Below are 21,946 nucleotides of genomic sequence, written 5' to 3' on the forward strand. Positions count from 1 at the left end.
GCTTTCCTGAGTCATTTGTGCTAAATGGCAGATCATGTATCCTGGAGAGCAGGGTTCATGTTAGCAGCACTTTAAAAGCAAGATCCTGTCAGTGACACATTCCCAGGTGTGCAGCTTCCAGTTCTCTCCTGGGAGTTTTTCACCAGCCTTCCCATGTCCCTGTACAAATGTAATACCTCGTCTTTAATAAAGCTGCAGTGAATACAGTCTGGGTGTGGTGGATTTTTCCCTCCTCTCCTCAGTGCTGGTGTACAAGTTGCACCTCTGGGGCAAGGTTTGACAGCCATTTGGGCTTCTGACTGTTGGTAGTTCCTGCTGTTGTGTGGGGCTGCCTGTGTCTGCCTTTGAGGGCATCTCAGGCAGAGGTCCTTCCTGCATCTTGTCCTCCTGGGTGGAGGGAGGAGAATGGACCTTTCTAAATAGAGCTGCGTTTTATATCCTGTGCTTTCAGTGCTGTTCTCTTGTGCAGTGCTGTTGTGAGTGAGTGTAGGAGCATACTTTTTTATGCAGAAGGCCAGCATGAAGGCCTTTTCCAGCAGCCAGGTGTGGCTTGTCAATACTCAGCCTTTGAAAGGAACTGGGGATACAGCTTGTTGCAGATTGTCCTGTTTAGTATTCAACAGCAAGCTTTTCTGGTACAGCTCTTCAGCTTTAGGAGCTCTGAAGACCAATTTATCTGTGCAGTAAAGAGATCTGACAAATTTATGGATGCTCAGAATCCTCCAGCTGGTACTGAGAGAGCTCTCAGCTTTGGCTTCTGAGCCTGTGTTAGCATGGATAGATTGCTGCCGTTCCCTGCCGTGCCGCGGGGTGCCCTCCAAGTTTTCAGGCTGTGTGGACAGCTTTTATTTTCTCTGTTTACCATGGAAGGCACTGTGCTGTTGCCCATCCTCCCTCTGATGGCAGGACTTGCTGCATAACACAGATACAGCTACTACTGTGCATGTTCAGGAGCTCCTGGCTTCTTGGAAGTATCAAGTGTATCATGCCTGCTAAGAATAGCACACAATAATGGTGTAGTGATAGAGCCCTGTATTTTCACACAGCACTTAGAGGATGGCCAAGGGATCAGGCCCAGCCAGCATGGGTTTAGGAAGGGCAGGTCCTGCCTGACCAACCTGATCTCCTTCTGTGATCAGGTGACCCACCTGGTGGATGTGGGGAGGCCTGTGGATGTAGTCTACCTGGACCTCAGCAAGGCCTTCGACACCGTCCCCCACAGCAAACTCCTGGCCAAGCTGTCAGCCCATGGCTTGGATGGGAGCACACTGCGATGGGTTAGGAACTGGCTGGAGGGCCGAGCCCAGAGAGTGGTGGTGAATGGTGCCACATCCAGCTGGCAGCCAGGCACCAGTGGTGTGCCCCAGGGATCAGTGCTGGGCCCCATGCTCTTTAACATCTTCATTGATGATCTGGATGAGGGCATCGAGTCCATCATCAGTAAATTTGCTGATGACACCAAGCTGGGGGCAGGAGTTGATCTGCTGGAGGATAGAGAGGCTCTGCAGAGGGACCTGGACAGGCTGGGCAGATGGGCAGAGTCCAAGGGCAGGAGATTGAACACATCCAAGTGTCAGGCTCTGCACATTGGCCACAGCAACCCCAGGCAGAGCTACAGGCTGGGGTCAGAGTGGCTGGAGAGCAGTCAGGCAGAGAGGGACCTGGGGGTGCTGGTTGACAGTAGACTGAACATGAGCCTGCAGTGTGCCCAGGCAGCTAAGAGGGCCAATGGCATCCTGGCCTGCATCAGGAACAGTGTGGCCAGCAGGAGCAGGGAGTCCTGTGTCCAGTTCTGGGCCCCTCAGTTTAGGAAGGAGGTTGACTTGCTGGAACGAGTCCAGAGAAGAGCAACAAAGTTGGTGAGGGGTTTGGAACATAAGCCCTACGAGGAGAGGCTGAGGGAGCTGGGGTTGCTTAGCCTGGAGAAGAGGAGACTCAGGGGTGACCTTATTACTCTCTACAACTGCCTGAAGGGAGGTTGTAGACAGACGGATGTTGGTCTCTTCTCCCAGGCGGCCAGTACCAGAACAAGAGGACACAGTCTCAGGCTGCGCCAGGGGAGGTTCAGGCTGGATGTTAGGAAAAAGTTCTCTACAGAGAGAGTGATTGCCCATTGGAATGGGCTGCCTGGGGAGGTGGTGGAGTCGCCATCACTGGAGGTGTTCAGGAGAAGACTTGATGGGGTGCTTGGTGCCGTGGGTTAGTTGTTTGGGTGGTGTTGGATTGGTTGATGGGTTGGATGTGATGATCTTGAAGGTCTCTTCCAACCTGGTTTATTCTATGTATGTATATTCTTGTGCTGAGGTATTCACTCTTTAGTATGGATGACCTACATCTGCATCTTTATCTTTCCTTGGGGGACACAGGAAAACTTGTGCATAGGGTTATGGGCCTGTTGCCAAAATCTCCCTCAGGTGAGGTAGCTCTTCCTCTTGACCAAGCAAGAGCAGGTTCTCAGAGGACAGCATGCAAAATCCTGCCTCCACTACCAGAGCTGTGCAAAGGTCAGTGCCTGAGACTGCAGATTCCTTCAGGGCATGTATAAGTCCTTCATGGTTGCTCCTTACTTTGTGCTGTAGTTGCCAGTGAAGCAACAGAGTGGCCTTCTCTAACGTGGATGAGACTCTGCAGAGGATTTCCTCACCTGCACTCTGCCACGCTCTCTGGAGAGAGCATGCAGCAAGATTGTCCTTGCTTCAGCAGGCTGGCCACGGCTCTGCTTTAATGTGCTGTGTTTCCTAGAAGTGCTGCAAACTGCAAATGCTCTTCTGTGCTAGTTGTGTTTTATCCTACTACAAAACACACAAGTGGAGTCTTGGGGTGGTTGAGAAGCTTTCTGCCCATGGAAACTCCAGCATTGTCATCTTCAGCTGCTTAGGCTGCTGGCCCCATCCAACTGATGCAGAGACCTCCACCACATTTAGAATAGGATAGAACAAACCAGGTTGGAAGAGACCTTCAAGATCAAGTTCAACCTGTCATCCAACACTATCTAATCAACTAAACCATGGCACCAAGCACCCCATCAAGTCTCTTCTTAAACACCTCCAGTGATGGCAACTCTACCACCTCCCTGGGCAGCACATTCCAATGGCCAATCACTCTCTCTATGAAGAATTTCTTCCTAACATCCAGCCTAAACCTCCCCTGGTACAGCTTGGGACTGTGTCCTCTTGTTCTGGTGCTGGTTGCCTGGGAGAAGAGACCAACCCCCACCTGGCTACAACCTCCCTTCAGGTAGCTGTAGACAGCAATAAGGTCTCCGCTGAGACTCCTCCAGGCTAAGCAACCCCATCTCCCTCAGCCTCTCCTCATAGGGCTTTGCTCCAAACCCCTCCCCAGCTTTGTTGCCCTTCTCTGGACACGTTCCAGCAAGTCAATATCTTTCCTAAATTGAGGGGCCCAAAACTGGACACAGGACTCATGGTGTGGCCTAACCACTGCAGTGTACAGGGGGCAGAATGACCTCAGTTTAGGAAAGATGTTGAGATGCTGGAATGTGTCCAGAGAAGGGCAACAAGGCTGGTGAGGGGTTTGGAGCACAGCCCTGTGAGGAGAGGCTGAGGGAGCTGGGGTTGCTTGAAGAAGAGGAGGCTCAGGGCAGACCTTCTTGCTGTCTACAGCTACCCGAAGGGAGGTTGTAGACAGGCAGAGGTTGGTCTCTTCTCCCAGGCATCCAGCACCAGAACAAGAGGACACAGTCTCAAGCTGTGGCAGGGGAGGTTTAGGCTGGATGTTAGGAAGAAATTCTTCACAGAGAGTGAGATTGGCCGTTGGAATGGGCTGCCCAGGGAGGTGGTGGAGTCACCATCATTGGAGGTGTTTAGGGAGAGACTGGATGGGGTGCTTGGTGCCATGGTTTAGTTGATCAGATGGTGTTGGATGATGGGTTGGATGTGATGATCTTGAAGAGCTCTTCCAACCTGGCTTATTCTGTAAATTCTAAATGTGTCAGTTGTTCAGTAGAAGCTATGTGCATGTAGAAGCAAGCCTTGTTTTAAATTCCAAGACTTTGATGATTTTATCTGAAGCTGAAGAACAGTAATTTTAAGTCAGGCTTTCAGGATTTTTCAGCCAAACCACGGCATGCTCACAGGGACCTGCTCTTTGTTGTCAAATTTCACTTCACTGAAACACATCTGTTCCAGAGGTAAAATGTTCCTTCTTCAAATGTTTCCTGAAGCTCTAAATGTGTTCTTAGTCCTGAGTATTAAGCAATTGTTTCCATTTTCAGTGCAGAGAACAGCTGAGCTTGAGGTGGGAACGTCCATAAAGGATGGGTCAAGGCAATCCCAGGCACAAATCCAGGCTGGGCAGTGAGTGGCTGGAAAGCAGCCCTGAGGAGAGAGATTTGGGGGTGCTGGTGGATGAGAAGCTCAACAGGAGCTCTCAATGTGCGCTTGCAGCCAGGAAAGCCAATCAGGTGCTGGGCTGCATCAAGAGAAGTGTGGCCAGCAGGGCAAGGGAGGGGATTCTCCCCCTCTACACACAGTATCACAGTATAACCAAGGTTGGAAGAGACCTCGAGGATCATCGAGACCAGCCTGTCTCCACAGACCTCATGACTAGACCATGGCACCAAGTGCCACGTCCAATCCCCTCTTGAACACCTCCAGGGACGGTGACTCCACCACCTCCCTGGGCAGCACATCCCAATGACGAACGACTCGTTCGGTGAAGAACTTTCTCCTCACCTCGAGTCTAAACCTCCCCTGGCACAGCTTGAGACTGTGTCCCCTGCTCAGCTCTGGTTGAGACCCCACCTGGAGTACTGCATCCAGTTCTGGAGCCCCTATTACAAGAGGGATATGGAGGTGCTGGAGCGTGTCCAGAGAAGGGCCAGGAGGATGAGCAGAGGGCTGGAGCTCCTCTCCTGTGAGGACAGACTGAAGGAGTTGGGGCTGTTCAGTCTGGAGAAGAGAAGGCTCCGAGGTGACCTAATTGTGGCCTTCCAGTATCTGAAGGGGACCTACAAGAAGGCTGGGGAGGGACTTCTCAGGATCTCAGGTAGTGATAGGACTAGGGGAATGGAATGAAGCTGGAGGTGGGGAGGTTCAGGCTGGATGTGAGGAAGAGGTTCTTCCCCATGAGAGTGGTGAAGCCCTGGAATGGGTTGTCCAGGGAGGTGGTTGAGGCCCCATCCCTGGAAGTGTTTGAGCCCAGGCTGGATGAGGCTTTGGCCAGCCTGATCTAGTGTGGGGTGTCCCTGCCCATGGCAGGGGGGTTGGAACTAGATGACCCTTGTGGTCCCTTCCAACCCTGACTGATACTATGATTCTATGGTTGTGTGTGTGCAAGTGTTGCAGGACTGTTTTTGCTGGAAAGTTCACTTTGCCTCTTCCCTGGAGGTGTTCAAGGCCAGGTGGGACAAGGCCTTGAGCAGCCTGGTCTAGTGGAAGGTGCCCTTGCTCATGGTGGCGGGGTTGGAGCTAGATGGATCTTTAAGGTCTCTTCCAACCCAAACCATTCTAAGAGTCTATGATACACTTGAACAGTGCAGCTCTGCTGCAGCAGGTTCAGAGGTTGCCTGGGGGAAAATATTGATTTTCTTTTTTTCCCTTTTTGGCAGTCTGTGTTGGCTACATACAATATCCTTCTCTGAAAACACAAAGCACTTTTTGCTCTCTTCTGCTGTTTCTTCTTTTTCTGAACTCTGAAACAATAGTATCATACTAATCAGTAAAGGAAAGATCAACTTAGGAAGATACTAGGATTTATCTTTTCCTGTGAAACCTTGCATGTGAATCTAGGCCACCTTATGCAAACAACCCCCCACCAAACTGCACTGTGGTCTTCAGCGGTGATTTTGCTTTGCTGTTTCAATCACTGTGGTTTTACTGTTACGGCCTGAAGAGTACCTGTGGCTCACATGGGAGGATAGCTTACCTTGGACTGCCTGTTGTACCAGTTCTTGCTGTTAGGTGCCTGGCCTTACCCTTCTGTCAAAATCCCCTGCCCTGCTTCTGGTAACGGCAGCCGATCGCTGCATTCTGACAGGCAAACACCGGAGGCTTCATAAACACAAATATGCTAAGTTGGCAGACGTTGCACAGAGCTGAACCAGCCCTGTGGGGGGGAGTCAGGAGAGAGGCACGACACTCGGTAGCAATAGCCTCTGTAGCTGCTTCTCCTTAAGAGCCAGCCTCAGGGTCACTCAGTGTTGTTTCAAGTGTTGTGCTCTGGGTAACGTGATTAATCCCGATCATGCAAGCGCTGCATTTGGAAGGCACTCTGTAGCAGCAGCCTTGTTCCTCAGGCCTCCATTTCAGTGGCCTTTCCATCGTGATCTAAAATGCAAGGTTGCCCTGGAGGAGCTGGGGGCAGGACAGGGATGCAGTGCTATCAGAATACAGAGTTAACAAGGTTGGAAAAGACCTGTGAGATCACCGAGTCCAACCTATCACCCAACACCACCTAATAAACTAAACCATGGCACTAAGTGCCTCATCCAGTCTGAGGCTGATGTTACTCTGTAGTTCTCACATACTGAGCCTGCTTATATCTATGCAAAGGGCTGGATCCTGGGGGTGGGGGAATGTGTCAGGCCCCCGCAAATCTTCCCTCGGTGGTTTGGAGTGGAGGAGCAGCTCCAGCATGCTGTCCTCTTACGTCACTGCTTCACTGCTCTCTCTGCAAGGACAGCCTGCAGTCGATTACAGAACACTGTGTCCCTCTGCAACTTGACCACAAGAGCTGAACAAGTGGCCTGAAGCTGCTTTTTGGCAGGATATGGGGCCACAGTTTCTGCTTTTGGTTCTCACTGTACATGTTGCTGCAGCTATGCTTGTTAGGGAGGGGCTGATTTTGATGGAGGAGGGCAGAAGTAACAAAGTGCACAAGGAGAGATCTTCTCCTTAAGTCTGTGGGGGTTGGAATGAATGTGTTGAATGTTTACATCTCCATGTAATGCTTGGAAAGGTCCTCTAGTACATTCCTTCAACTGTCTCAGCTTCTGTACCTACGTGTAACATTTGGGGTTTCACTCTCAGTTGTGTCATATTGGATTCAGTCCATGTCTGAACCATTCACTCACTTCACCAGGAGCAGGATGTAAACTGCCTCTCATCATAGAGCAAACAGAGTGGAAACTTCTACATTCTTGCTTTCAATTTGTCAGGAGACCCCTGACTTCCCATGCACATGGAAATAAGATAGCACTCTGATCCTGGCTTGCTGATTACAGCAGCTTTCAAAAATCCTCTCTGTGAAGGCAAATCAGGAGCCTTATAGGCTGAACAAATATCATTCATGCAGCCCCTTTCTAAAGAGGAGGGAAGGAAGTGACCCTGGGGTTCTAGGTTTGAATAAGCCTTGCAAATGCACTGTGCGAGCCTGCATCCTGCGTCGTGAAGTGGCAGGGGTGTCTGCCCAGAATGCAAAACAGACTCCCAGCAAGGGGCAGCACTGCTCCTGGAGAGCAGCTCTCTGCTGAGGAGAGAACTGCTTCATTCTCACAGTGTGATTGAGTGTGGCTGGATCTGCAGAGCAGGATGGGGAACTGCTACAGCGGTAGCTGGGGGAAATTGGTTCTGTTGATGCTGCCAGCTCAAACTACCTCTAGTTGCAGGTGCCCACTTCATGTAAGAATATCAGGTGGCTTTAGCTGCATTCCAGCACAGATGGTGTGCGGCTGGCCTGCACCTTTCAGTGAGCTGAAAAGCACCCAGATTGATGAATTTCCCTCTGGTCTAATTGTATTGACTAAAATAACACAGGCAAGGGGAATAAATTCCTGTGTGAGGTAGAGGAGGAGCTAGGTTCAAACTGGAGTCTCATTATAAAGGCAAATGTGCAGAGTCAGGATCACGGTGTTAGAACAGTGTGCAAAGAGCTCCCAGAGTGAAAAGAAAATCAATAGGATTGGATGATGAAACAGTTTTGTATGACCTTGTCTCTGATGTGGTTAAGTGCAAAGATGGTAAATAAAAAAACCAGCAAAGGGAAAATTGGAGAGCACAGGAAATGTTCTCTGTTGTAATCTTGGGGGAGATGAGGGCTGTTTTCCAGCCTTGCCTGAAAGAAGCGTGTGTGAAGTTAACTTCCCATGGAAGGTGAGGGGCTGAAGCAGTAGGAACCAGGTACATACCTGGTTTGAAGATACCAGTGTAAGATGTGCATCTTTAGGAGAGGTACAGTCCCCACGCAGACTGGCTTTCCTCTCTCTGCCCTCACTCGCCAGGCAACGGAGCAGCAGGAGGAGGGAGCCAAGCCTTTCCTCTTGCTGTTTGTCCACGTATAAGTATCTCAACCCATGATCATGTGGAAAGCACTGGAGTGAGGTGGCCTTGGCATGTCAAGGGTGAGGTTATGACTTTAGGTTGTTCCACAGTGCTCCAGTTCCTGGAGTTAGTTTCAACATCAAGGATGGCTCTTGGGATGGTCTTAGCTTCTGCACTTTGCTGTGGGACATAACATTTCAGCACAGGTAACTGGAAGACACAGTTGAATCAGCGGGTCCTTTCTGCTGCTGACTGAGATAACAGCTTTCCAAGGAGTGAGAAGAGTAAAGGCTCTCTAGTTTCTTGCATCCGGACATAAGCTCCCACTCTCTCTTGTTAAATGTGCAATAACATCTAGACCAAAATGAGAAAGTTGGTGTTCTCATTCCTGCCCTGCTGCAATTTTTCATAATTCAAGGGATTGGACTTCAAAAGTAAGCAGGCATCGAAGGGAAAATAGCAAAGGCAAAGGACTCCTGTCAGTTCTTTCTGATACATTGCCCAGTTGAAGTGCTGGCTGTTTGTGTGAAATACGTTTGCAGCAAGGTACTTGGAAATGACTTACCAACACTTGCTTTGGAGAGCATGGCCTCCAAGGTAGCACAAGATGTGAAACTAGCAATGGAAAATCACTATGCTTTAAAAAAAAACAACCAACAAAGCAATTATTCCTTGCCCTGAGGAAGGGTGTGCCTGGCACTGGGTTGTGTAAGGGGAAGTGGGAACACTGCACGATTAACATTCATGATAAACTGCACAGTTAATCATCATCCAGCTAGTCCCTGACTTCTCTCCTTTTCATTCTGCTGTAGAGGGGTGGTGGTTAGAGGGTGTGTCATTGGAGGGAAAGGGAAATTGAATATTGAATGTGGCTTTCTTTATGACAAGGCACTAACATGACTCCCGTCTGTATTTAAATGCTGTCCCCAGGTTACGACTATGGCTATGTCTGCGTGGAGTTTTCACTCTTGGAAGAGGCCATCGGATGCATGGAAGCCAACCAGGTTGCTTTACACTTCGGTCAATGCTGCTAGAAGATTTTTTTGTTTTAACTATTTTTTTGGTGGGGTGGTGGAAAGCCCATGAGGTTATTTTGGTTTTGATCCATTCAAAGGAAGATCTGTTCTTGTCTGATATGCAACACTGCGGTTTAAATGTCGTTTCCAGAAGCTGGTCAAAGGCTTAGAAATGTCAGTATGAAGCAGCTGCCGGACACCAAGTGGTCTGCCTCCTCCCTTGTGTGTGTCAGCGCACCGGCAGAGTCAGAGCCTGGTGGCTGGCAGTCTCCTAACGCAGGTTTTGGCCCTGCTGCTTTTGTACTCACACTGAACTGCAGTGGGGAGGAGCTCTGCTGGCACCGAACTTCCCAGCGCACACTCGGCTGTGGCTGGAGGGGAGGCCTCTGCTGTGCAGCTCTGAGTCAGCTCTGACTTGCACGCTCTGCTTTTCCATTTGCCTTGTGTGGGAGAGAGCCCTCATTGTGTGTCTCCCTCGTATCTATCCTGTCCTTTGGCAAGCTGGAGCTGCAAACGTGAGGCCTACCCTATGTGCAGTTGCACCTGGTAAATCTGAACATTTCCAGCCCTTCAAAGTGCAAAATGGCTCAAGTCCCCAGCAAGTACCCAAGGCAAGCCTTTACTCTGGCCTGGTGTTTGAGGCTTGAGCTGTTGTCCACCATACATGAGGGAGATGCATAAAATTTCTTAGATCAGACATAGATTCCCAGGTCACATCACCCTCCCTGTGTCTTAGAACTGCAGGTGATGGATCACTCATGAAAAACCACTAAAATGATTGATTTCCCCCATCCTTCACTACCTCCCTTAAGTCTCCTTTCTGCTGCCTTTTTCCTCCTGATCTGCTCGAGTAAGAATCCATACCAATTATCTGAAGCCTTTTTACCTGAATCCCCAGTCTCACTGTCATGGGAGGAGAGCCATGAGTCAGATTCAGAGCTGTGTATCTGCAAAAATGTGCTTACAGCTAATGAGTCTTCACAGCTGGGGTTTCAAAGGTCCCACTAAGCGCTCACATTTGCCTCTATTTTCAGTTACAGAGGTATTGCAACTTACAAAAATGTTCTGCAGAAATGATTCTGTTGCTGGGAAAGAGCCTGGCACATTCCCACTGGGGTGGTGGCAGTGAGCACAGAGAGAGAGAAGGCTCCAGAATTAATTACTTTTGCCATCAGTGACAACTTCTATTTCCCCTTCAGTCTAGCTACAGTTGTCAATTTATTTTGTTGTCACTGGGGAGTCTGCAATTATGTATGGCACGCCTTTCCACCAAATGCCTCTCCATATTCTCTCCACAATTCTGCTCACATGCAAGGATGTCTCCCTATGTGGGAGCAATTCCCAAATACCTGGGAATTTGGGAATTCCTCTTTTCCTGTTGTCGATGCCTGCTCTTCCCCTTCTTCTATCTGGAGCATCTTTACATACTTGGAAAGGTGTTTGACTTGATCAGACTTGGCTCATTGCTACAGCAAAAAGCCTCTAAGCACCAGTCCTTAAACTGCACTGAGGGCCCAGAGCTGCCTAGCAGATCAGATGCACATGAGGAGATTGTGGCTGGTGTTCAACTGCAGCTGACATTAACTTCCCCAGCAACAGCTACATCTCCAGCCTGATAATTTTTGACTGTGTTTCCCTTCCAGTGCTCAATCAGGGTGCTGCCAGTGGGGCTAATGGTCCCAGCTGTGCACCCTACCCAGGCCACATTAAAACCATTTAGGGGATGAAGTTTTCCACTTTCCCTTCCTGCTATACGTGGCTGTGCATGTGTGCAGAGGAAACCTGGTCGATGGAGTGGTTGGAGGGGGCCATCTCCAAAGCCTGCATGTGCCAGTCTTCACTGTGTTTTAACAGAACTACAGTAGTTTGTAATTAGTGAAGCAATGAATCTGCTTTTTGGGGTGACCCAAGCTATATGAATTTGTTCAGGTGGGTTGCAACCTCTCGATTGCCCTACATAGGTTAAATTCCCTAATTTGATCTTGATTGAAGGGGGGGAGGGAAACCAACCCCACAACCCTTCTCATTATTTAAATTAATTAAAAGAAAAGTGACATCTGTATCTGATCTGCTGCAAGGGAGGGAGCTGACTTTCATGTTCCCAGTGAAAGCCAAATAGAGATATTCCGAAAGGGAGTTATGCAATTCACTTGTTCTTTGACAATCAATACCCCACTTTAATTTCTTCCAGGCTGGAGCTCTAAGATCATTCTGCTTTGATTGAGAATCTGCATTTTCATTTTTTGCAAGCTGCAACCCCCCCAAATCTGTGTTAGCTCAGAGGTGGATTCTTTGGTGGTTCAGTTATTTTCAGAAGGTTATCAGCTATCCCTGTCAATTCAAGTTGCTTGTGAGAGCATAAATAGCAAAACAGTGTCAGCCCACAGTGACATCCTAGTCCTTCGCTAGTCAGCCTGCCTCTTTCTCAGTCATCTGTAGGCTGGGAATAAGTAGCTCTTGCAGAGACAGCGTTTTTTGACGCTCTTTAATGCCCCTTTTTAACTGCCCCTGCCTAAAGAATGATTTGCTGCACCCCTGTATGGTATAATTCCTACACTGTGAAATCCTTGTGTTTGATTCAGCACCGAGCAGCAGCCGCTCAAGATCATTCCCAAATTTGTGAACTACAGATTTACCAGGTCCAACTCCCTCCGTGCAGTGAGACTAACAAGTGTATGTGACCTCTGAGAGCTGAGGGGGCTTTTTCTGTTCAGTCCATTGTGGTAAGGGCACATCCATCCTCTGTGTCGCCCTCATTGTGCAGGAGAGTTGCTTTCTGCTTGTGTTAATTGCCGCAGCTGAATAGCAAAAATGCTTCCCCTTATTAATTGCTCTGCCTTGCCTGTGTTGCATAGGCAACTCAGCACAGCTCAGGGGTCCCATCTAACATATGTGGGACATGATGGATGGCCCTTGTGGCTAGTTCAGAGGTTGGGCTGTGCTGGGCACCAGCTGCTCACTCTCCTGCCGTCTTTGGGAGGCTCTTTGCCTCCAGACGGGCTGAGGAGCTGTTTTCAGAACCTGGGTGCAGCCCTGGTTGCACCCTGCTGGTTGGTGATGCTCCTGTTGGTCTTTTGCTACAAGCTGGCTGTTGTTTGATGAAAGGAGCCCCGTTTTCTGTCTGTGGTGGGCTGCTATTCTGCTGGGGAGAGACAGGTTTTTGAATGGAAAATGGGGTTTCTGCCTACTAAGTCACGTGGCTTCTCCTACGTAATCTTCCCCTCCTTTATTCTCACTCTGGGAAGGTTGGAGTGTGGTGTGGCGTTTGTCTTGCCGCGTTTGCTTTGCCTTCAGGCTTGATGTAGCCCCTAGTGTTGTAGTGCTCTGTCTGCGGGCACCAGATTGGCTTCTTGGAGGCAACTTTGGGAATAAAGCCCATGCCTTTTGTTCTCCAAGAGGGATGTTGGTATCTCTTTGAACTCAGGTAATAAGCTTGTTATTGGATGTGAGGAAATGAAGTACCCTCTGTGGTGCTGACACCCGTCATCAATGCAGGTGAAGGAGGAGATGTGGAGAGAGCCTGTCTCTGCTGCCTAGATGTTTCACTGCTTTCACTGAGGTAGAGCTGGTTGTTACACATATGGAAGCAGAAGGGGGTTTTAGCTTAGGAGCAAATAATTAGTCTTGTCTGACTGTGTAGTATTGTCTGCAAATCCTCACAGGCCCCAAGATTAGCAGCACTGGCAGCACGAATATTTCCTGCCTTTTGTAGCTAGTAACTAACATCTTCATAATCCTTTCCTCCTGATTCTTCAAAAAGTGGGCAAAAATGGGAGAGCTATAGCATGAACTTTTAAAAGTACATTATGGTGGAGGTCTCCAGGCGTGTGCTGGAGCAGTTATTCCAAGACTTGCTCTTGAGCCTTCCTGCACTACGGCCAGCACAATTTAGAGGGCGGTTTCCCCTCAGTACTGTGTGGTCCTAACTCAGCTTGCTGAAGTGATCCCTCCCTTCCTGGCTTGTTTCTTGCTGGAGAGGGTAAGGATTCTTACTGGTTTTTGTGGGTGCTCACTTTACTTGAGCACATCCCACCACTGTGCAACTGGAAGCATCAGGTGTGTATTTCTCCTGCCCTGAGCCTGTCCCCTTTTATCCATTCACAGCCCTGCTTTTCTGCATTTAGTGTGAACAGAGCTTCTCATACAGATCAGACTTCACAAGCTTTTTGCTGTAGCTGTTGGTGTTAAAATCCACAAGATGTTATGACAAGTAAGCAAAGCTGAGGACTTTCTGTCCTGAAAAGATCTGCAGTAACCAGTCACAACTCAGTGGCTTACCAATCAAATACAGCAGCAGCTCGCAGTTGCCCTGAAGATGGTGACCTGTAGCTTTGGGGTAGTTACTGAAGCCCATGGCGCAAAGGGTGTGTTGCAATGTTGAAGAGAAGGTGTGTGTCTGAGCATCACAAATGGTGGTTTTCCTTTTGGTAGGGTATGCTGAGGTGTGGAGTCTGGCATGTTTTTTCCTTCACTCTGTTGGATGTCCCCTCTGATAGAGAGATGACACTGCTTCAAGTGTGTTTTCATGGGCTGTTTGGTATCCTTCATTCACTCGCTTGGCAACCTCACTTCATCTCTTCAGCTTTAGCCTGCAGCTGAGGGTGGTGGGGACAATTGAAATCCATTTGTATGTTAGGCTTAGAGGGCTGGAGGTGGCCTTGCTTTTGGTATGTCCTCCTAGAATTATCAGCTGATGTTATCTTCTGCTTCTTTTGTGGTATATTAGGTGTGTGGATTTTGCTCAGATTGTATCATTAGGACACATCTTTTTTGCCTCTGTTAATTAACTCCGCTGTGCTTTATCTGTGGGTTTCTAGGATTACCTTTTGGAGTCTTCCACTTTGAGTGAGAGAATGGAAAGAAGAGAAACTTGTAAAACTAGGAATGGAGAGAAGAGAAACTTGTAAAACTAGGCAGTGTATGTTCTGTAAGCATTCCCAGTGGGAAACACGCGCATTGTGGAGTCATTTTAATGATCCGAGTGACCTATGGAAAGTTCCCTCCATGGGCTGCCATGCAATCATATGAGTGGATTCCCAGGCAGCAGAGCTGATTCGGTGGGGGTTTTTGTGTGTCTGATTCAGTGTGTGACCATGTCACGAGCTTACCCTGGTCTTACATCACTGAGGCTTGACAGGTTGAGTCAATCACTTGTTCATTCCCTCTGGTGTCCCACTAATGGCTGCATCATACCGCAATGGAATTGGAGTTGTGAGCCTCTGAGATCAGGACGGAAGTGTGCAGTGGGAGGCTCCCAGTGCTGGGCAGACTCTTGCTGTGAATAGCAGTGGGATCTGCTGCACTGACCTGTGACCAGGCTGCTGTGTGGGTGTGTGTGTGTGTATCCTGCAGTGATGTGCTGGTAAGTGCTCTGTCTGCTTCTCTGCTCAGAAGCACTGACTGGATCTGTGTGTGCTACAGAGGCCTTCCTGGAGCAGAGAAGGATGTCTTTTGCTGTAAAGTGTAACTGTCAAAAAATTGTGGTACCAAAAATACTTCTCTGGACCTTCTGTCATCTCAGCATCTTCTGTCATCTCAACTGTTCAAGCCATATGAATCCTCTTAGTCTCCCTTCTTTTGGCACAGGAGGTTAAGAGAGATCTTCCGTCAAAGACTTCACACACTCTTCCTTCAGCCATTGGTAGCTGCCCATCAACATGGTTTTTCTAGCCCATCCCAGATAAACCTACAACCTTCTGTCCTGCCTTGCCTCAGGAAGCAAACCATGCTAACCAGCATGTTTTAAAGCAAGTGTGCCTTTAACTCTGAGAGCTGTGAAGCTGCATCTTCTTGCTCTGCTTCACACTTCTACTTGTGTGATCCCAGCTTGCTATGTCCCTTTACCTCTGCTTTTATTTCAAATCCTGTTCTTGTTTCCTCCCTTCATTTTCCCTTCAGCCTCACCTTACCTGTGTGATGAGGATTTTATGTGTTTGCTGCTCTGTGAGGTGATTGTCCCAGAGGAGAGGAGATATGAGAGCAGGTCTTCCTTAGTGTCTGTGGTTGTGCTGGGGACACATAGCCCCGCAGGGTCATCTCAGGGCTCAGATATCACTGTATATTACAGAACTGTCTTTTCTATGTGCTGAAGTTTACTTGGGCTGCTGTATAAGTCAGTTGTTTTACATAAAGCATCCCTCCCTGCCCTTTTCTCAAATGAAACTGCTCTCCCCCTGGCCCCCGGGCTTTTATGTTCTGGTTATGGATTTGCTGGGATTTTGTGCCGGTTGACATTAACCAAGCTGTGCAATGATGTGTCTGAAATACCCATTCTTTCCCTGTAGATCTCAAATGCCTTGTTAATTAAGTTTCGTACTGTTGGGATAGATGTTCTGTTTAAAATGCCACAAGCTTGAGCTGGCAAATGGTAGGGAATAATTGTGAGTTCCTCAGCTGTGTTTAAAAAAGTTGATCCGTGGATGACTGCCAAGGTAAGCGTCCAGTCCTCCCTGGCTGTGTGATACACCAGGGCTTGCAGTGTGCTCACTCCAGTTCGGTGTCACGTGCAGCTGCTGCAGCATCCAGAGGTGCTGGGGGTGGACACTCCCTATGCTGGTGCCTCACAGTGAGAAACTGCTGTTGGGCAGCTGGGCCTTTGGTCATGGCCAGTGTGGCTGTTGTGAAAATAAGGGCACCGGGAGACTTTTTCTGATGCATGAGTGCAGCCTGTACCGCAGATAGTCAGCTCTCTGCTGCTTCCATTGCAGCAGAGTTGTGTTGTAGAGCGCTCGTTGGCAGAGCAACACCCTAGAAATAGCTTCCTTTCAGTCATTGTCAACATGTGAAACGTTTTCTTGAGTGACATCTGGCACACTCATCCTTTGAATTCATTTATAGGTGAGATTTTGCCTTCAGCTGGAAGGGGTTTGAAGTAGTCCTTGGATGCAGGATACAGATGCTACCCTGCCTGTGTAGTTATCAGGCCCTTTTCTAATGTGTCAATGGAACAATTGTGTGACGGTGAGGACATCTTAGTCACAGGTGCAATGTGTAGGTGTGATTTCACCTTAAAGACCAAGGTTGTACTGCTGGCTGCTCCAACAGATTTTATTGTTTTGTTGTGGTTTTACCTTCATGATGGTTGACTTTCTCTGAAGATCTGTAGAAACTCCTAAATATATTCTTGTGTAACCATTTGGAAGGTGTTTATCATTGCAACATCAAAGCCTTTCAAAGGGGCACAATAAATCAGCTGTAGGACAGGCAGCATCTTGCCACAATTGGTAGGTTGTGTACGTGGCCAGATAGTGATTTTGGATTAAGATGCAAATTCCCTTGATCAGGCTCCTGTATGAAAGTTAGCAGGACTCATGCCACTAATTTGCTTTGATGCTTTTGAAGTCCTCCTGTAAGTAAAGTGGTGACTAACAGAACCACAGATGCACGATCAGAAATTCCCTCTGTACTCCTTGAAGTGGATGGTGCTGATGGTACGACTGAAGCTACTTAAAGGAGACGCAGGGACAGTGAGAGAGAAATGTCTATATGGGGTCAGTTTACATGGGTAAAGGCACCTGGGTGAGCACACCACAGCTTTCCTTTCCAGAGCAATAATGCCTTCCTGCTCTGAACAAGCCCTGGCGTTGTGAACGAGGCAGCAATCCTTCTCAGCCCCATCCCAGCAGCATCGAGGGGAACACCAGATATGTTTCACAAACATATGAGCCAGATTCTAGTGCTAAGGCTCCATCTGGACTGTTTTGATAAGTGGGAGCACACCAGAATGTTGTTGCCATTTTCACTTGATGAGTTGTTTTTGTTCGCTTCAGCATCAGAACTTTCCCTTCAAGCTTTTGTGCTATCTCAGCAGCGGTTGCTTTTCCAGTCCTTGGTGCACTGGATTGCTGAACAGGAAGGGAACAGGTTGAGTCTAGTGGCTGAAAAAAACATCCAACTGCACATTCCGTGGGGCTCAGGCAGGCAGAAGCACTGTTTTCTTCTCTTAGAAGAATGATACTCTACCTGCTTTGCTGCAGAACTCTGTAGTTTTTTTGCATACCTATGCTTATGATAGAGGGAGGTGGAATTCCCTTCAAATGTGGGTTTTAGTCTTGCTTTCTTCCCAGCAGAGTTTCTGTTGGACCTTTTCAGTGTGAATTACAGAAGCTGGGCTGCCTGGAGTAGATTCAAAAAGAGTACCTTGGATTTTGCCATTTTCTGCCTAAGCTGCAAGGCTTGCACAAAGTGAAATTCTGATGTTTCAAGTTTGAAGATGCAAGATCAAAGCCATGGCAGTCAGCAACTTTTATTTGTGAATTTCTGTTTCCATTTGACTGTAACTGGGTTATTAATGTTCTTGACTAGAAATGAAGCATGATTACCGTGGAAAATGGGGGCTGGCACACATGGGAGGGCTATTGTGTCATTATCCATCAATCACAGGCAACAAGGAAACAGGTATTTAACACAGAAGGACACACAGTTATTATCCACCCCATTCCCCGGCAAGCCACAGGGCACCTTCAGGACTCTTATTAAAGCTTTAATACCTACAGAGATCACAGGAAACTCTGTATGCTGCTGGATCAGAGATCAGGAGCATTGCTGTCATTCTGCAGCCATGCAGGACAAGAAAACATGTTGGGTGGAAGAGGTCTGAGAGTGCTGACAGACAACAGCCCTCTGTGTTTCTGAAGAAAGGCAAAGACATCCCCTGATCCTTTCTTGTCTCGGAGGGGGAGAATTTCTTCTTGTCTTACCTGGTGACCTGTGTGGGAATGGGACAGCAGCTGCGAGGTCCTCAGCTCCACTGTGTGACCAACTTGCTGAATCTTTGGCTGTGATTGCTCCTGGGAGAGGGCAATGTAGAAAAATTCTGAAGCCTTTTTGTACAAGGAGACACAGGAGGGAGGTGGAAAGTTCTTCCCTGGCTTCTGCAGCAGCAGAAGCTGTAGACTGGGCAGCTGACTTGTTGCAGTGAAGTGTCTGATGTAAAGCAGCATTCAGCCTTCAGGTTTGATTTGCTCTGCTATTTCACTCTGTGTGTGCATTGACAACTACTAGATGTTGCATCCAAATGTCCTTCTGCATCTCCTTCACGTCAGGCCACCTCTTAAGTTCAGTGAGTTATGTCTTCCTCAGTGGTGAACAAACGGCTTCCAGAAGTAGATTCCCCAAAGGGCAGGGGTCTAAAATCAAATGTGTCTTGTAATGAATTACGTTTTTAATGAGGGCCAAGGCTACAAAGCTGTAAACATGAGATTTCAGTATTTAAATCTCCAAAACTTGTCTTCTTCAGAACAAGAAGATGAAAGTAGTTCTCTCTTGTTTTCATCGACAGCAGGGGAAATCTTAGGTTTTGTGATGTGCAGTCCATGTCTTAGCAGGAAATTAGCAATATTCAAATGTGCTTCGTGTACCAGATTTGAGCCAGGATGGCAGTAAAAGCCCAAGCAAGCATTTGATGTACTTTTCCATCAGGGATCTCAAGAGCAGAGTTAAGAGAAAGTAATTTTTAAGTCCTCAGAATCCCAAGATGTATTTTCATACGCATAAAATCGGGTTGAGAAGTCTCAGTTAAGAAGCTGTCTCACGGTGCAAAGCTGTACATTAATGATATGATGACTCAGGTGTGTTACTGTTTATAGACCTAGGTTTTTGAAGGCTTGATTGAGCCTTCCCACCTTGTGATATCCACTGGAGAAGAGAGCTAGGTGGTTTGGTTTCTTTTTTTTCCCTGAGAAGACATTCCTCTGAGCCCAGTCCATGTGAGAGCAGTGTTTGCCCTCCAGCGTTACCTGCTTCTCTGCCCATTGCACTAACTTTGCTGGTCTGTTTTTCTTCCAGTGTGTATTGGGCCCATCAATAAATGTAAGAAGTGAACTCCAGAATGCTTAATAGACCCATCTTGGTGACAGGCAAATGATTGATCCATGTGATTTGAAGTCTATTAGAGTCACACAGGAGGTTCAGGTGTGAATGCCTGAGCCACCTGCTGCTCTGCTGCTTATCCAACAGTTCAAAGAGATGTCTGTGAATGCTGTTTCCCCTTCCCAGTCCCTTAGGAATTCAGCCAAGCTGGAGCACTTCTGATACAACAGTGAATCATGCTCTTTTCCTTCCTTGCTGTCAGGGTTATCCTCTCCTGCATGCTCACCTCTTTGTTAGACTCCCCTGAAGAGCTGAGGTCAGCTGTCAGAGCCTCAAGGCCTGTGTGTTTGCATGGGAGAGTCACTTCATCTGCTGCCTGCACCCTGACAAGGCATTTAGTTCCTTCCATCAGCAGTTCTGGGAAGTGGCTGGGAAGGAGAGACCTGTATGTACCTCTGGATGTTGTTCAGTGCAGTTGCCTGGATGAACCTCTTAAACCTCAGTGCCCCTGTCAAGGAGGAGCTGCTGGGAGTCCCATGGGGAGCTGTGACACTCAATAGTGTTACGTTGCTCTCAAGCTGGTCTGGCAGAAGAAACTCATTTCCTTCTGAAGGGTTCAGATAGCTGCTCTCTCACAGTGCCAGGTTTCCTGGGCAAATACTGACCAAAGAGGTTAAAGCAGCTGTTCCCAAACTGGCTCCTAAGAAGAGCTCTTTAGGAGGCAGTGCCTGCTCAGATGTAGAGATCAGGACTGGTGCCACCCTGAAGATGTGCCAGCTGCCTTGTGGTTCTGCCCAGGGGTGACTAGTAAGAATCTGGATTTAGCATTTGGATTTGCCACGTCAAAGTCCCAGTGACGTGGGAATCATCATTGAGACAGCACAGGTAAGTCTTGCTCTGCTGGTGCATTTGCCCTGGCAGCAGGTAGGGTTCTTGCTCTTTCCCTTTTGGGATCAGTGTCAGACCCCACTTTTGCCATTAAATGGGAGTCTGGAGACGTTGAAAAATGATGTCAGCAAGGACAAAAGCCTCTTTTAATACAGAGCTGCTCCCTCTTCCCATAGTTTTTGGATGTTTTCCTTTCAGCAGAGAGGCTGTCCTGGAGGGAGCTTGCCCTATGACTGGCTGCAGAGAGAGCACTGCCAGTGAAGGCTCCCAAGTGCTTAATGCCTTGAGCGCCAAAGTGAGTTTGGAGGCATCTATGAGGGAGCTTTTGCACTGCTCTCTTTGCCATTTAGGGTTGGCACAGTCTTAGTGAACATAAGGAAAAAATTCTTGGCTACAAGGTTGCTGGAGCACTGAAGCAGACTGCCCAGAGAGGTTGTGGAGTCTTCTTCTCTGGAGAGAGTCCAAATCTGCATGCTCACAGTGCTGTGCAACTTGCTCTGGATTACCCTGCGTTAGCAGGGTAGTTGGACTTCAGTGATCCCCAGAAGTGCCATCCAGCCCCTACCATTCTGTGATTCTGTTTGCTGCTGTGCAAAACATATGATCCTTGATAGAATAGAATTAACCAGATTGGAAAAGACCTCAGAGATCATCGAGTCCAACCTATCATCCAACACTATCTAACCAACTAAACCATGGCACCAAGCACCCCATCCAGTCTCTTTCTAAGCACCTCCAGTGATGGTGACTCCACCACCTCCCTGGGCAGCACATTCCAATGGCCAATCTCTCTTTCTGTGTAGAACTTCTTCCTAACATTCAGCTTAAACTTCCTCTGGCACAGCTTGAAACTGTGTCCTCTTGTTCTGGTGATGGTTGCCTGGGAGGAGAGACCAACCCCCACCTGGCTACAACCTCCCTTCAGGTAGTTGTAGACAGCAATAAGGTCTGCCCTGAGCCTCCTCTTCTCCAGGCTAAGCAACCCCATCTCCCTCAGCCTCTCCTCACAGGGCTTGTTCACCATTCAGGTCAAGCTGTATTGGAATTGGGGGGTAAATTGCATGGTTGTATGCTCCAGCAAAAGGAAACATTTTTTGTTTGAGTGCAGGGTTTTTAAATGCTTCATCAAATATTCAGAGTTGTCTAGGAATGAGCTTTCCAGCATCATTTTGCATTGAGTTTGCTCTTGAGCAATTTGATCTTGTGCTCCAAATCTACGAGAGAGGAGCTGGACCTTTCCTTATTGTTCTCCCAGCTTCCTTATGGCAGTTGCTAATTGTAAGGTGCCCCTGAGGGAGATGAACAGGAAGGTCCTGGGGTGGATTAGTGCATTGTGCTAATGGGCTTAATACTGATATTGTTTAACAGTGTTGTGGGATGAGGTGAGCTCTGAGGAAGAAGGTGGCCATATAACAAAGTATTGAGACATATGTCCAGCCACTGGAGCAGCATTTTGGAGGGAGAAGATAAATCCTTGTGTTGGAGACAAAAAGGGAGTCTTTGAAGCAGCAGTTGTTCAAACACAGAGCCCAGGCAGTGGACCATGATGAATCATTAGAGGAATACAGATGAGGCAGAGCTGTGTGGAACCTTCCCTAGAGCCATCTATGTGTAATGATTCTCAATATTTAAATACTCTGAAGTTGTGATAGTTTTAAGCATACTTTTCAAATAGAGGATTCAACTTAGAGCCATTGAATCATTTTTGTTGGAAAAGACCTTCAAGATCATCAAGGCCAACCATTCTCTAACACTACCAAGTCTGGTGCTAACCCATGTCCCTCAGCACCACATCTCTGCATCTTTTAAACACCTCCAGGGATGGGGATTCAACCACCTCCCTAGGGAGCCTATTCCAGTGTTTGGGAACCCTTTTAAGAGAAGAAGTTTCTCCTCATGCCCAGCCTGAACCTCTCCTGGTGCAACCTGAGGCCATTTGATTAATTCACTCAATTCATTCTGTCTTGGGTATGGGAACAAGTGTTTGATACAGAATCACAGAATCATTTATGG

General features: G+C 48.0%; 1 protein-coding gene across 2 annotated transcripts in view; it reads left to right on the forward strand.

Moving 5' to 3' along the window:
- RBM6 (RNA binding motif protein 6) overlaps positions 1 to 21,946 on the forward strand; it is a 57,792-nt gene that overhangs the window by 12,978 nt on the left and 22,868 nt on the right. For both annotated transcript variants that reach the window (XM_009907642.2, XM_054166963.1), the window contains exon 5: positions 9,150 to 9,223. In XM_009907642.2, the coding sequence (XP_009905944.2) occupies positions 9,150 to 9,223 (74 nt within the window). The remainder of the gene's footprint in view (positions 1 to 9,149; positions 9,224 to 21,946) is intronic.

The sequence above is a fragment of the Dryobates pubescens genome, chromosome 1 (genome assembly GCF_014839835.1).
Source record: "Dryobates pubescens isolate bDryPub1 chromosome 1, bDryPub1.pri, whole genome shotgun sequence".
Classification (NCBI taxonomy): Eukaryota; Metazoa; Chordata; class Aves; order Piciformes; family Picidae; genus Dryobates; species Dryobates pubescens.